The following is a 16,744-nucleotide window of genomic DNA, read 5'->3' as shown; positions in this document are numbered from 1 at the left end:
ATATTACATCCATTCTTACAATGTACAACCTGAAATACCTCAGTATTGTTCAATACACTGAAAAACACTTGACTGCGTCATCGTTTTCAATAAATCTCTGTTTCTGTCCGTCAGATGTAAGCACTGAAAACTAAATCTTTATCCTTTAGGAAATTTTCTGAGAGCTCAGTTATCAGCTATCTAAAATGCTGTTCGCATGGGTATGACTGACCAAAACCATAGAAAAAGGCTTGTTTTAGGAAATACCCATGTACATGTGGACATGGCCTTCAATGGTAGCCTTTAATGATTACGCTGCAGACATTGCAGATGCCTGCTGAAGCAATCTACTGTCCGATTCCAAAACTTTTGGTATGTATGACTCAAATACATAACAAATGTAAAAGGCCAAGGCTTAAAAATGTCACAAATCTTCCTTTATCTGAAGTGGGTCACCTTACTCAAAAAGAATGTACATAAGTCTACCTTTAAACCATTTCTAGCCTATTCTTTTCAAAACAGTATAATGTTAAAGATGAGCTCACATCCATTGATATGTTTTTGTTTTGTTTGTGTGGTTGTTTTTACAAATATTAGGACATTAGAAGCTGTAATATGAATTTAGATTTTTGCAATTAAGTCTAATCTTTATTTTGATTCTCTCAGGGCCTCTTGGAAGTCTTGTTTGCCAACTGTTCCAACTTGCTTTTAGTCAGATTACATTAAACAACTTTATTCTTCGATACTGATACACTTTGGGCAGTAACAGTATAGTTACAAAAGGTTGACTACACAGCTTATAACAAGCTTACGATGCTTAGGGCACAAAAGCACAAACACTGCTCCCACAAATTGTTTTTGCCATCTCTGTTATGATTATTTCCGTCAGATAAAGCTCAGAGTAGATAGACATGATCAGAACAAGCTTCTTCTCAATTTTCTTGATTACAACGCTGACAGATCTAATATCACATCTAATATATGATTAATTGCCTGATACAGGGGGACAGTGATGACTGCAGCGCCTATCTATACAGTAACTGAACTTAGATGTATCATGAAGGCCAGTACATTAGTTGCATCCCTATTTTTTTTTTAATCAAGTAGGTTTGGACAGTTTGCTTAATACTGCCCTCCCTTGAACAGAGGTTTAACACACCAGCTTAAATCATCTGTAAACACAGAAGTGTGGCTTATTTCCTCACAGCTGCATGCAATTTACCAAAGTTCAATTAATATAATAAACTGTAAATTTGAATAATATAAAAAGAGTGATCAAGCAGCGAGCAGAGAGAATTAAGTGAATGATTTGATCTAGTCAGCCTTAATGGAGAACCTGAAAGAACCCAGCAGGTCCATGCAGATATAAGATGGCCCTTCCCTTAGGGTTGAAGAGATGAAGGGATGTGAACACACAACATACTCTTTGGCTTTCATAGTGTATTCAGATAAATCAGGAGCATTGGACTGTTTGCCTGAATTATGAAGCCACTTGTGACATTTGATAATGTTGATGTATTTGTGTTATTATTGCTTGCAAAATATTTATAACCTAAAATGTGATATCTGTGCTGTGCTGACAGTTATTCAAATCTATGACAATAATAACAACAACAATAATAATAATAATAATAATAATAATAATAATAATAATAATACTTTTATGTAATAGAATCTTTCCAATAAAATGCTTTGCTTTACAGGGGTAAAACATGACAACAGCATTCAAGAAAGTATTAAACATGAACAATATGGACAGCAATATGAATAGCTCCATCAATAACACAAAACATAGAATAAGCAGAAAGATATAAAACACAGTAATAAAACAACAATAAAACAATGGTATGGGAAGGGAAGGTAAGTTAGAGAAGCACAGGACAGCCAGACTACATATTAGAGACTGAAATGATGAGATGGAATCTCCTTGAGAAGATTATTCTTGAATCTGGGGGCCTTGATGGTTATGGCTCTGTCTTGTTGGTTTTTCAGTCCGAAACAAGGAACCACCAGGAGAAAAACATTTCAACACCTTTGGGTGTTATAGTATATGTAGAGTTAAAGGGTCAGAAATAAAGCTAAGGGCCAAATTATTTGGTGCCTTAAAAGTTAACATTTTCTAAAATCAACTCCAAAATGAAACGATAGCTACTATAAAGATGAAGGGATATATTGTGCTCTTGTTTTCAGGTACCTGTTAAAATCCTGGCAGCTGCATTCAGGATAAATTGTGGAGAGGAGAGAGACTTTTTAATGTAGACGGAGAAAATATTAGTTGCAGTAATCAAGCCCTCAAAAATTAAAAAAAAGAAGGAAACAAAAAAGAATGGATGACTGTTTCAAGGTTTTTGGTGGACAGAAATGGCTTATTTTTAGCAAATTTCCTAAGATTTAAAGGATGACTGTACCTGACACCAAATAAAAGAAACGTTCCTACACTGTGAATTAATAACATTGAAGTATGGACTTGTCTGTAATTTCATTTTTGGAGGAATGAATGCAAAACAGAAATTTCACAGCATTTTATCTGATGTGCTGAAGGAAATGTTAAGTCATTCATTTATTAATGTCCCCCAGACAGTTGATAAGTGAAACATTCATAAAAGTTATTGTGATCACAGGTGAGGTAAACCTGGGTATCATCTGCATAAAGAGTGGAAGCTGATGTTGTGTGATCTTATGAGATGTCCAAAAGGCAGCAGTGTAAATTGTGAACAAAACAGGACCCAGCACTGAACCCTGAAGGACACCAAAAATGTAAGCTAGAGATGGAAGGCCTAGAATCAGCAATGCCCACAAAAAGTCCTGACTGTAAGGTATGACCTAAACCAAGATGGTAAAAATAGAGTTTTTTATATTTATTTGGGGTAAATTAATGGTTACATAAATAGAGAAATTAAAACAATCTTAAAAACGATTATTAAATTAGTCATTTGAATAATTCACTAATTGGAAGAAAAAAAAAACATGATTAAACAGTAAAAATAACAATCATTACAATGGTATATCAGCTATTTTTGGGAGTTAATGTTAACGTTTCTATGACCCTTCACAGTCAGTGGCAAGTGTGAAGTAAAAGTTGAGGAGGGATTATTGGGTAAATTTGTCATGAATAAAAGTTATTAAGCAAACCCATTAATTGCTCATCCACAAAGATAATTGCCTATTCTGCCAAATAATATCAAACTGTGCCTGGTGGTCAGTCAACAGTATGCCTACTAATCATGCCATTTTCGAACGTTAGCGTTATTAGTACATTGTGTGTGTGTGTGTAGGTGTGTGTGTGTGTGTGTGTGTGTGTGTGTGTGTGTGCGTGTGTGTGTGTCGTGTGGTGTGTGTGTGAAAATTGCACACAGGCTTCTTTTGTTGACACATTTCAGACTAAAGAGCTCATTCGGGACAACTTGTCCAATATGAGACAGAAACATTGTCTATCGGGAAATTGCTGATTGGTGGATTGGGGTTAAGGTTCAGGAGAAAGTTGATGGTTTGTTTTCTGTAACTTAGAGTTGAGCTACGTTATTGACAAACAGACCCCATGTCCTCCTTGAAGCAGTTCACATTCCTTAGAATTGCACAACTTGGCATGTCTACACCTGTATTTCTTAACTGTGAATGTTTTCATATTTCTTGCTGATAAAGGGCATAGGTGGGAGACTATATCAAGAACTGCAGATAACAAGCAGCTGGCACTTCAGGTCATCGAGTGAATAATATTGGCTGGGCCTGACGTGGTGTATCTGTTCTGTTCTTGGAATACAGGTGTTTAAGCATAGACACAGTAGAGACATTAACTAATTTTCTAGCTTAAAAATGTAAATGTGCAGATCTGTGAATTTCTGGACATTTAAAATGTAATGTTGAAACTAAATGTCTACAGTATCACATGAAGCTTGAACATACGAAATAATAAAGGGTTTAACATGTGACACGTGATTGACTGCACAAATACAGATTTATGGAGAAGAATAACGTAACAGGTACATAGGACAAGAAATATTAGTCAAGCATGCTCCAGTCCAAGAAAGATAGAAGAAGAACTAGACATACTGTAAAAGCTGGCCATTACATAGTTTTGGCAGCGATCACCAGTAAATTCATTTGGACACCTGGGTAAGAAACAAAGGAAACAGACAAGAAGAGAGAGGGAGTTAGTTTATGCAAGAGCAGTGCAAAACCCTCAGCAGTCATCACTGGTGTTGGCAGAAAGGGCTAGCTAGTCAATACGTCTCCCTATTATGAGCCTGAGTCCTATTAATTCTCTCAGACCTTAAAAAGTAAAAAAGTACTTTGAATAATGGTCTCAATTTAGGTTGATTATATGAGAAACAGTTTTTTTTTTTGCACAGGCCCTCGATCAAGCTCTTTAGGTTTGAATTCTGTCTTTGCAGCAGACTGAAAATTGCATGTACATACACGGCCGTTCAGAACAAGCTCAGCCCTTGCCTGTAAAATAATCCTATGAAATGGGTGTCATGACGTTACCCAATTAGCAACACTGGTCCAGAATACATGGCAATCAAAAGAGAATGAGGGTCCCAGCATTGTTAGTGCTGATGAGGCAGCAGCCCAACCAGTTATCCCCTGGGTTTTATGTATGGAAGACAATTTTGATTAGCACTGGACAAAAGTAATGAGAGTGTTATCCTGTGTTGTGGCTTCTGGGGAAATGTGGGTGAGGTTGGATGGAAAGAGCCTGTGGCGGTTCATCATATGGGCAATATAGGTAGCCACCCAGGGCTGCATTTGTCGAGGGGCGATGTGAGCGGCGGTAAAAAAAAGGAGCAGACAGTCTCCAATGGTAACCGGCTCTGTAGCAGCCACCTCTGGGCTTATCTCATCTCGGTGGATTGCCTCCGGTGCAGACTCATACCTTCTGCCTTACATTTGTTTGCAATCATTTGATCTGGTTTTTGTATTGCTCAACGAGTCAATTATGTCATGTTGTTGTGTAGGGAGTGGGCGGCTGGGCGCCCTCTGTTTTTTAAAGGTCTCTCTGCTTGCTGCTAAGAAAGTCTCACATACAGAGGTGGTGGAAAAAGGGGAAGGGGAGGGGGGCGGCGGATAGGTTCACCTCTGGACCTCAGCTCTCCCAATAGTGTGGGGGAGCGGTGAAGCAGGGGATTCATCTAATAGTGCAAAACTAATGCAATTAGTAGGCTAAAGTCAATCACATCACAAACTGCTTCCAAATAAGGCACATTTCAGTCATAATAATATAGTGAATATTAGTTTGATAAAAAGTTGTTGTTTTTTTTTCTGGCGTGGGGTCAAATGTGTGTGTTGGCGTGGGGGCGCTGAAGGTGAGGTTCGCCCAGGGCATCATGCAAGCTAGAACCGCCACTGGAAACAGCAGTGGGTGACTCTTACTTCCACACAAGAAACACCGCTTCAACCTGACAGGTCACTGCTCTAAACAACATGGATGAGGTGCAATGAGATGTGAAGTACATGCAAATTTCAGTTCACTAAGCCTTTAAACCCATTTTTGAAATAACTGTATAATGTGGTAACATGGATTTCTCTGCCAGTTCTTGGAGAAAGTATGACAGGGGTGAAACACCAGCAATGACGTGTGGGGGTTGAATACAGTTGTGTTCACATACGTTTTGGGTCTGAGACTTTCTTAAGCACAGCTTGTTCACATCGGTGCCCAGTGAATCCCGCCAAACACCTGGTTGATGGGTAGAAAGGAAAAGAGATAAACAGCACTGACTGTATGAGTACACATGGACCAACACAAAGACATCCAGTGTGAAGTCACAATGTGGCATGGTCCAAGATACAATCCTACTGCTATTTCCAAACTCCCTGACTTATTTGTACCCTGAAGTGAAGTGTGAAAATTACTATTCACTGAAAATGTCCAATTACAATGTGTTGAAAATCTTTGTGATTATCAATGTGTGATGTTGACTATGATAAAATAAGTTTTAAGCTCTGGGACACAGCTATACCCTGTTGCACCACTTATTGGACTTAAACCACATGGTGCTGGCCAATATTTTACTCTTATTAGAGAGCAGTTTCATGTGTGCATTTGTGTGTCTTATTATTTCTCCGAAACCACATTCCTCAAATTCCCTCCAAACTTGCCCAAAAGATGGTTCAGACCGGTGACCTTTACATATGGGGTTTGTTAGCAATTAAGTTATTGGCTTTGTTCTATTGGGCAGACACATGTAGAGACGGTTACAGGCTGGAATCAACCCCAGGCCAATTTGGTAAGGGCCTCATAACATTGGGCACGCGCTCTGCCAGGGGATGTTGAATGTATACTCTGCAGTTTAACCTTCAAACTACTGTCACCTACCATGACTTTCACACTGTTACCATCCATTTCACAGCCATTTGAAAGCCAGTTTGGCATTACAGCTGTCACCATATGGCTTTTTTGAAACCAGAATCAGCTATATTGACAATAGGATGGAGCTGGAAAGAATGTCCAGTCTTATTGGGGACCCAAGGACATGCATTGGCAGTGACTTGTCGATACCAAGGTAGCCACACCCTGAAGAATAAGCGTCTTCATTATCTATTTTACTCTTAATGACAGGATACTTTGCATACTATGCTAATTGTCCTGCCCACTGGGCACAATTTTCCCTGCAGAAAACAGAGGAATAATAGAACAAAGGAAGTGCATCTTTCAAAGAATTGAGAGGCACTGTTTTCCCTGGCCACTATCCCATAGTAATACTTGAATAAAAGTGGAAACTCAACAATAACAACAGCAATACCACAGGGAAATACAGGGAGGGTGGAATTTGGAATTTTAAACACATATTACAGGCTAAAAGCAACACAGTACAATACAGAAAGGACAGCTGACGAAAAATCACCAACTGTGTGAGTAGATCTTACTCTAATTACATTTGCATATTCCATTTAATTAATATGTTGACAGTTTTAGTCTGGGGTGTCAAACACAGCAATTAGGAAAAAATATTTCAGACTTATCTAAGTCTTAAGGGTTTCAACCAGTCTCTGTTGTAAGATACAAATAAAAATGCACATGAAATGCATTTGACATGATCTGCTCTGGAGTAGGTTAGGTGTGCAGCATAAGTTACCATGGCGATATACCCAATAAGACATGACCAGCTGTCGTAGCCTTGTAAACACAGAGTTAACCCTAATGTTACCTCCTTAAAAAAAAGGGAGTGCAGTCTTCTGGTATGGTTCATTTATGCATCTATAGTATATAAGATATTTTTGAACACATGCTAGTCCTATAAACTGCCATCTAAAAATAATACAGTAAAAATTTACATTAGCAAACATAGTTTGCTTTAGGATAGCATACTTTAGGATAGTGTATGTACATATTATTCCAGAGAGAGGACAACTTCTGTATCTTTAGTTAGCCACCATGAGACAAACACTTATATAGAGAGATATGGACATATGCTTACATTTGAAAATTGCCATGATGTTATAGCTGCAGAAATTTGTGGGAGAACTGGTAAAAAAAAAAAAAAAAAAAAAAAAAAAAAAGAAAAAGCATGTGATTCCAGCATCTACTGCTTTTGCTTATGGTGAATTGTTTTAAAAAATTCTGATCTCATAAAGTTTTGTTAGAACTGTCCGGTAAGATGGACTTTGGCTGTGGTGCAACCGAGATGTGAATGACATCACATTTCAAAGCATTGTTCGTGATTTAAGTTCGTTAGATTATAGATCGAACTGTCTGTAGTGGAAACAATTGCAGTTAATAGAGGGTCAGAGCTCCTCATGAATAACAAAAAGGAACCTTTGGGATGAGTCATGTTGGTATTTGTCAGTATGATATTTAGGATAGTGTATGTACATATTATTCCAGAGAGAGGACAACTTCTGTATCTTTAGTTGAGATCTTAAGAAACTGCCGCCTTAAGAAACTGATTTTCTACTTGGACCCCTCCCGACATTTTAAATATCCTGATCAAAATTAGTAACAGGAAGTTCTGTGTACAGCCAAATAGATCTGCTTTGTCATTAAATTTAATAAGCGTTCATTTGCACCCACCTGTTTCGCATTTACCTCTATCTCAGTCTCATCTAAGTTCAGTCTTTTAATGTTGTTGCGTTATTTTAATATTATTACAAGTTCTACATGTTTCCTTTGGTTCTCATGATATGCGTCACATATACTGACAACAGAAAGAGTATCCAATCTGCAAGCATATAACTTTCAAATATTCTATATAAATCTAATTATTCCCATCAAAGTACTAGTTCTCTCTCCACACAAAGGAACTAATAGTGCTTTTCACACTGCGTTTAGCCTGGGCTAGGAAAGCATTCACACTGTCACATTCCAAAGTAGGCCAACCCTGACTTCAGTCCAAGGCTTGCTGGCCTAACTCCAGAGCAAAGTTTGCCCATACAAACAAGGGGTCATTACAAGAAAATGAGCTTGGGCTAAGAATATTAAAGATGTATTAAGACAACATTCTAAAATGTCCCTTTTTAACTTAAGAGTACTTGTGTGCTTAACCCAGGCAAGGACGAAGTTTTGATTTCAGAGGTGGGGGGGACACAAGTGTTTTTAATAAAACTCCAACTCTTTCAGTTCACTGTGTTTTCTAGTAGTTCTTCTAGGTTTCTATTGCTACTTTTAAGTTTACTGTTCCCTTTTTTGGTTTGACTGGTTGTGAAGCATGTAGCAAAACATTATCACCCAATTCTGTTTCACCTTGTTAGTCAACTTCACTCCAACTCAGTACCACCAATTTTACACTTATTTTTGGAATATATGGTAAACAGACCTCATTTTATGGAGGAAAAATCTTAAGTTTCACAATTCTCATGAGTTTGGATGTATAAAACCACATTTGTAATCTGAGGTTTTACTGTATTTTTCCCTAAATCTTTCATTGTTAGTGTTTTTTTTAAACAGTTGCAGCCTTTCAACATAAAAATAATACATGAAATAAGTGTGTCTCCTTGGCATTAAACATACGCTTTTTTTTTAAATATTTGCATTGTTGAGGCTATAATTGAGTTATAATTATTATTAATTATTTATCAGCACTTTCAATAAAACTTAAAGACATTTTACAAGATCATTGAGAGCTTTGTAATTGATGAGGAGGATCCTGAAGTGGATATGCTGCTTTGTTGGGAGCCAGTGAAGGTGTTGCAGGATGGCTGTAACTCATTTCTTTGAGTACCGTAAATGACCAAATAATAGCCGGGTTTCAAATAACCGCAGGGTCCCTTTAAATGCCGGGTGCAGGTGTATATTTTGATAAATAACCGCCGGTTCCAAATAAATGCCGAGTCTAATTTATTTATTTATTTTTTTAATCAAGGAAGAAGACGTGTCCACTGACACTGCACGTTTTTCTTCTTCGCCTTTTTCATGTGTTGTGCTGCTTTCTGTCAGTCACTATCACTTTGATGATCACCATGGCTCCGGTGCAGCAACAAAATAAAAAGTACGAATTGAAAATTTAAATTTCTGTCGTAAAATATGAAGAGGAAAACTCGGGAGAAGCAGCAAGGAGGAGCCTGAGATAAACATGCGGGAATGAGTTATCAGCAAACGGGCACGCCACGAGAGAGTGTCCCGCAGAGATGAAGAGTTTCCTCCACTGCAACAACTTCACTTGCAGAAGACGCACAACTGTTGAATTAAATGCCTGGTCCCAAATAAACGCCTGGTCTGTTAAGTGATTGAAACAAATAAAAACACCCCGGCTATTATTTGGTAATTTACATCCTGGCTGCACCTAATTACCAAACACACATACACACGCACGCAATCACGTACGCACATGGACACCGATTCAAACGTTAATGTAAATGAAACCTCTGATATTACAATCCTTCTAGCAGACGTGACCCAGGCAGAACAAACGCTCAATTTACAGTGGCAGATTAATAAGGACTCCTGGGCAACTAGCAGACCGGTGTATAAGCAAGATGGAATGACAGCGGGGACAGCCAATCACACAAGAAACGGCAGAGCCATCGAGGAGCTTGTGGGCGGGTCTAAACTCAGGGAAACAGGCTTCAGCTTGAGCGGCCGTTTTCCGCTTGGTCCTAGTGCTTGACGTGTCTCTGTTAAATCTAGCGTAACATGGTTTTTGGACGGTAAAAACTGCAGGGGACCAAAACGGCCTTTTGAAAAAGTGCAGGGGACATGTCCCCTGTGTCACCCCCCAAAATTACGTCTGTGAACCCAGGGCAAGTAGCCCTGGGTTTAAATTAACCCTGGATTAACAATCTGTGTGTGAAAAGGGTCTCAGAATATGCAGTGTGAATAGTAATCAATGTGGTCCCCCAGAAGAGCACTCTTTTTCCAATCTGGTCCAATCTCTTTTCTCTCTTTAAACTTTTAGCTCTTTGTTATTTTTTGGGTTCTCTTTATATGAAGCATCTCTTCTTGTGGACCCCTGGCCTGCCAGCCTTCATTCCTTAAAGAACTTTTAATGGTTTCTTTCCCTTTAGCTCAGAGATAAATAAAGTACCAGAATGAACTCTAAGCTTAGACTGCAAAGATTCCTAAAATTCACAAATTAAGCCCTCGTTTGCTGTATGAATAATCATCCATTTTGTCATTTTTCTTATTTTGTTCTTTTCATCTATGGAACCTACAGTAGTTTTCACCTGGCTGTCATCCTGGTGACCAGGGGTCATTTGGTCTGCTCACCGCGTTTTCTGGGAAGTTTGCCTCATCATTAACCCCTTCATTGCTACAGAAAATAAAGGTAATTTAATGCCATCTAACCTAGGGCCTCCCAGTTCATGACATGTATTCTTTTCTTTCTTATAATTTCTTTAATTCTGATTTTTTTTTTTTACACCTTTCACTGGCTGTAATAGTAATTTTATTTCATCTGTAGATATTTGTACTGTCTTGAATTCAAGGTTTTTTATCTGTCTGATACCTATTGAGCCTGTTTTTCATTAGTATATTTGTCACAAGTTACAGCCTATAATTGCTTGCTTGAAATCAACTATATTGCATGTAGGTTATGATATCACCTATATTGCACATCAACTATATGCAATATCAGTGATATCATCCTGTTCTGTGTGTTTGGACAAAATATTAATCTTAGTTCCTTAGCTCAATGATTACATATTATATAACAATATGAAACTCTCTGAACTAATTTATTTGGATTGAATTTAGTTGCATTGAAACAATACAGCAAGTCTATGATAATCCCACTTGAAACAGGTTTGGGTGGATTACTGCAAAAGGGACTGCAAATAACCAGAATTATTTAAAAAGTGCAATCATAATTTTTTGATGGTTAAGCAGTTTGATGTGATATTGAAACTTGGTGAACTAAGATTTAGTTGCCAGAAAGTGAAAACTAGAGGAGATGACCGACTTTTCATTTTTAATTACTTTTAATTAGATTACTGTCAACATTCAGCAACAAGTATTTAAACTAATGAATGTTGCCAACTTTCTTCAGGGTCACTTGGATGTTCAGACAAATTTCAACCAAATCCAGTGAAAAATAGGCGATTGGTGAGGTTCAGAATACACATTCACAGAATTGATAAAATGATGAAATTTAGCTGATTGTGCCAAAAAAGATGGAAAATAAGTCAACTGCTGGAAAAGATCTGGAATTTGGGTGAGTTGGCATGGAATGGCACAGGATCTAATGATCGTTCATGCATCTGCCTGAGGGCTGATGCTTTTGTTTTGTTTTTGAATCAATTTAATTAATAAATTAATTAATTAATTCTGTCTGCAATAATTTATTTACCAGGTCATTCAGACATTCATTCATTTATCCATAGTTGTATATATCTATGTGCTCAGTGGTCTTTATTCAATCCGATCCCCTAGTAGTTCGATAAAAATGGTGATTTAAATTGGTTGTATCTGTGCTTTTCTTCATAACAGAGTTGAGAGTCAGTGGAATCAGATTTCTATTGCCTAATTAAATAATAAGTGGAAATGGTGTCCCTTTATCAAATTTATCTGTGTGTGTTTTCCTCATTTTAATGTTTATATTTTTGTGCATCGCTGATGCTTGAACAAAAAGAAGTTTTGACTGATAACACATCAGTCTGTTTTTAGGTCTTATGCAAGGGAAAACGGTCTGCACATTTTGGGTGTACAGTTATTTTCATTCTACTACTAGGGTGTTTATGCACAGCAATGGCCGTGGGACAGTGTCGTATCTGCAACTCTGAATGTTTTTCCCTACCTTTGCTGCAGTTCAAATATAATTTAATTAAGTGTCAAAAAATATAACATGCAACAATTGTCCTTTCACATGACTAATCTTGTTATTCACATAATTGAAATGTGTTGCATTCTTTTCCATTTTTACTTTTTTTTGTTAAAGTATTTTATTTCTTAACTACATTTTCAAAATAGCCCCCCAAAAGCTCAACACCAAAATAACATGCTGTTGGCTTTGGAGGATACCATAAAGCACAGCACTTACTGCATTATAACACAGTCAGTCAGATTGAAAATGTATCGAAAGTCAGTATTACAACCTACTATCCATGTCATACCTGCAAAGAAACTTTGTGCTGCCTGGCATGATTTCAAGGGTGAAGCACTCCCCTCCATTAACACAGTAGTTCCTCTGGCTGTCACTGCAGCGTGTCACATGACTGGAAGTCTTGGCTGTAGTGGTGGTGCTGGTGGCGGCTGCAGAAGAAACATAGTATAATTAGCAGAGCACGAAAATGATGAAGGCACATAGTGAAATTAAAGCACTACCCAAAAAAACATTCTGGCTGCATAAGCAAATGGAAGCAGTGTATTTAGCTATATTTTAGTGAAAAAAGTCCCCCGAACATGTGGGTGCATATGCTGCAGAAGTGGATAGAAAACTTTCTATGCATGTTAAAAGGCAAAATCAGACAAATCCCAGGGACAGAGGACAAGGGGGAAGTGATCCCCGTTATCCCCCAAATAATATCCCCCCCGAGGGACTGCTCTTGAGATGGTCCCCTCCAAATTTGCATTTTTGCCTTTGAAACCAGGTCACTGTTATGGCAGTCCAATCTAACCTAACCCTAATCCTGACTACAGCTTCTTTCTCCTCATAGAAGCATGGTGAAAAATACGTTTTGCTGCTGATCCCAACCGCAGCAGTACATTGCTTAGCTACACCCCAACTCCTGCTGCTAATCAAAGCTGGACCAACATCTGCCATAGGTAATAAACCAACTATGGGTAAGTATCCAATATAACACAAAATCAACGTACATACGTAACGTGGCCTGTGGTGGCCTTTGGCTGTTGCCGGGGGTGGGGGTGGGGGTGGGGGTCCCAGTAAGTTAACATTTTTGTGAGTTGAATGGCAAAGATGTCTAAAAGAATATACCTGACAGGCGCCAAAAAAAGAGAAATAAAGAAGGCTGAGGAAGCAAATAAACAAAAAAAAGGTTATGTTAAGTAATGCTGTGCTTACCAGGTGATAAATAGTTTAGCAAGAAAACATGTTTTTAATTAAACGTATATAAAAAGATGTCAACAGGTTTGGGCCCTGCTAGATCGCTGTAGACTGCAGCAGGCTCTATTGCCACAGTTAATATTAATGCAGTGTTCGTCCCCCCTGTATGTGTAAAAACAAGTCAAGAAATGATTTGATAAGGTTAGCGAATAAACTGTCCAAGGGACAAATTCAACCTAGATTGATATTTGACAGCAATAAAACACCCTAAATTACATTCTTTATGCCTGAATTTTCATGACATTCCCTAAGTAAGTATTTGCTGGGACCCACAGATGAAGTAATTAAATGTGGATTTCAAAATGGACTCTGAAATAAACTCAGTTTCCCAGAATTCCCCATTCTTCACACCTAGGTGCAAAACTCAGCTTTGAGCTGGTGACAGGCCCTCCTCTGACCAGATAGTAAAAACTCCAGTGCCTTCCTTGTTCCTTCTCTCTTACTCTACTCCCTCCCTCCCTCGCCCTCTACTCCTTCGACTTCTTATCCTCAAGGGCTCCTCTCCATCTCCCCCCACGGGGCAGCCTGCCCTCAAGATTTCTTGAGCCTGGAGCATATCACATCCATATGTGATATTAATGACCACTATTGTTTCCTTGTTCTGTCAGACACACACACACACACACACACACACACACACATTTGCAGAACTGCTTATTGTTTTGTTGTATGACTTATGCACTCAATGCTGAGTTGATTATGTAATGTTAGTATGACAGAAAAGTAGGGCATATGGTTGGCACACAGTGTTTTAAATAGTGACAGTGAAACCTACCATTCAATAAGGTTTTTATATCCTTCACTTCAAATACAATTCATGGAACTAATTCTGAATCCTGTTTTAAACATATACTGTCAAACCTAAAGAAAACACTCTCTGCTCTCTGTAACATTCATTAAATGATTAATTACCCATTTATTAATTACTATATCTATGGATGCAAAATACATCTGTGGTTAAAATTTTGGGGTAGTGTATTTTTTCATCACTCAAATTAAGGGTCTAAGGACAGAGGATGTCGTTCACTGTGCAGATTGTAAATCCCACTAAGGGAATGTGCTTGTTTTTTTGGGCTATATAAATATAATTAAATTTCATCAAATTATTAGTAATCGTTATTAAATCATATCAATTACCCGTTCATTTAGACTGTGCATTATTTTCTGTTTCAATAATTGTTAAATAAATAAGTAAATCACTTTTTTAGTAGGAGCTTTACTTTGAGTGTTTCAGTGAGTATGTTTAGTTAGCAGTAAAAGAACCATGGCCCATCATGTTGATAAAAGTATAAATGAAATGCATAAGGGATATAATTGCAAACAGTATCTCCTGACTCCATCTCCCAGGACCAAGCACCGAACCTGGGGAGACAGAGCCTTCTCTGTAGCTGCCCTCACCCTCTGGAACTCTCTCCCCAACACATCCGTGACTGTACCGACCCTCAAACATTCAAATCACAAACAAAAACACACCTTTTTAAAATGGCTTTTAAAGTTTAGCTCAGTCTAATGTGTTTTTAGTGTACTCTTTTCTATTGTTTTGCTGATTTGATGTTCGTTTTCTATTTTATTTATTTGTTTATTTAACAGGGACCGTGCACGGCTCTCAGCCGTACCAGAATTAGCTACTAGCTAAATTTCATCTGTAGTCCCTGGGCAGGAACAAATAACATAAATCTAACACAGACAAGCACATACAAAAAATTAATAAATAAATAAATAAATTAATTAAAAAAACTCATCACATAAGCAGCCTTTCAAACAACAACAATAACACGGTTTCCCACTTGAAACACAATACAACACAACACAACAACAAGAATAAAATCACAATGTTAAGACACAACAAAACAATGTTAAGATACAACACTAAAAAGATTACAAAATAGTGAGCTAATGTTTGAATTTATGGTTGGTGGGTGCATAATTGAGTAGATTTATACCATGATTTTATCTTAGATTTAAAACCAGTAAATGTACCAATGTCTCTGATCTCGTTTGGTACCGAGTTCCAATAATTAGTGGCTCTGACAGAAAAGGCTGATCTGCCAAACTCAGTACATCTGTGCTGTACTGCACAGTGACCTCTGCTGGTTGTCCTCGTTGTTCTCCTGTTGTCTGGGCGCAGTGTTATGAACTCCTTTAACTCCTTTTCTGAATTACCCTATACACTAAACTACCATCGGCAAGACACACAAAATTTTCAAAAGTCAAGAGTTTGTGCTTTTGAATGATGTTGCAGTGATGATGACTTGATGGCTTTTTGTCTAATGCCTTGAGAGTTCGTTTATAGAGCGTTTGTAGTGGAGCAAGTGTTGTTTTTCCAGTTTTTGACCAACTTGTGATGCAGTATGCAATATGTGAAAAAATCATGGAGTGCATATATAATTTGGCGGCATCTAAGGGTAGCTGAATTCGAATGTATCTGTAGTTTCTTAGGTTGAATTTGACAGTGTTACACACCTGCTTTATGCGTTTCTTAAAAGACAACTGTGAGTCAACAGTAACTCCCAGGTATTTAAAATGTGACACAGTCTGGATCTTTTCCCCATTTACAAAGATATCTGGCTGATTTCCATTTTTTCTTATATAAAAGTACATGCATGCAGTTTTACTGACGTTCAGTGTCAGGCAGGACTCTGAAAGCCAGGTGGCAATTTTGGCCAATCGCTGCTGTTAATTTGGCGGCTACTTCACATCTGTCTCTTCCATGTGCCAGGATAACCGTGTCATCCGCGTACATTTGAGTTTCAACTTCAGGACATGCAAGTGGTAGGTCGTTAACATATAAACTAAATAATAAAGGGCCTAAGACTGAGCCTTGCGGGACACCAACAGAGCAGTTAATGAATGATGACATTTTATTCCCAACTCTGGGAGCTCAGTGGGTAGAGCTGGTTGACTGGTGATCAGAAGATCACTGGTTCGAATCCCGGCTCCCCAGGGCGGGACTGAGCTACATGTTGAAGTATCCTTGAGCAAGATACTGAACCCCAAAATTGCTCCTGATGTGCAGTTGGCACCTTGTGTGAAGGCAGCCACTGCCATCAGTAAGGGTCCTGCGATGAGGGTGAACCCTGGCCTACGCCCATAGATGAAACTGGATTTGGCCCCAGTAAGCCCCGCAACCCCTTGGGGGGGAAAAAGCGGCAACATCCCGCGACCCTCACGGATAAACGGAAAAACGGAACTTTTAAATAAAATGTATCATTATTATTAGTAGTAGTATCTGGTTCCATGAATACTAAACTGTCTATCCATGGTGAAGCAGGGCCCCCAAAACTTATCCTGCTTAGGGCCCCCAGATGTCCAGGGCCAGCATTGCTGAGGTCATG

General features: G+C 38.3%; 1 protein-coding gene across 7 annotated transcripts in view; it reads right to left on the bottom strand.

The window, feature by feature from the left end:
- Positions 1-16,744, bottom strand: part of nrg1 (neuregulin 1) — a 57,511-nt gene that overhangs the window by 25,496 nt on the left and 15,271 nt on the right. For 3 of the 7 annotated variants that reach the window (XM_030436042.1, XM_030436036.1, XM_030436035.1), the window contains 3 exons: positions 12,460-12,598; positions 4,030-4,088; positions 2,174-2,191 (listed from right to left, as the gene is read on the bottom strand). In XM_030436042.1, the coding sequence (XP_030291902.1) occupies positions 2,174-2,191; positions 4,030-4,088; positions 12,460-12,598 (216 nt within the window). Of the gene's footprint in view, positions 1-2,173; positions 2,192-4,029; positions 4,089-5,585; positions 5,654-12,459; positions 12,599-16,744 lie in introns of all 7 variants that reach the window. The other 4 variants (XM_030436038.1, XM_030436039.1, XM_030436041.1 and 1 more) reach the window with 2 other exon arrangements.

Source organism: Sparus aurata, chromosome 12 (assembly GCF_900880675.1).
Source record: "Sparus aurata chromosome 12, fSpaAur1.1, whole genome shotgun sequence".
In the NCBI taxonomy this organism is placed as follows: domain Eukaryota; kingdom Metazoa; phylum Chordata; class Actinopteri; order Spariformes; family Sparidae; genus Sparus; species Sparus aurata.
This window is presented reverse-complemented; position numbering and strand designations above follow the sequence as displayed.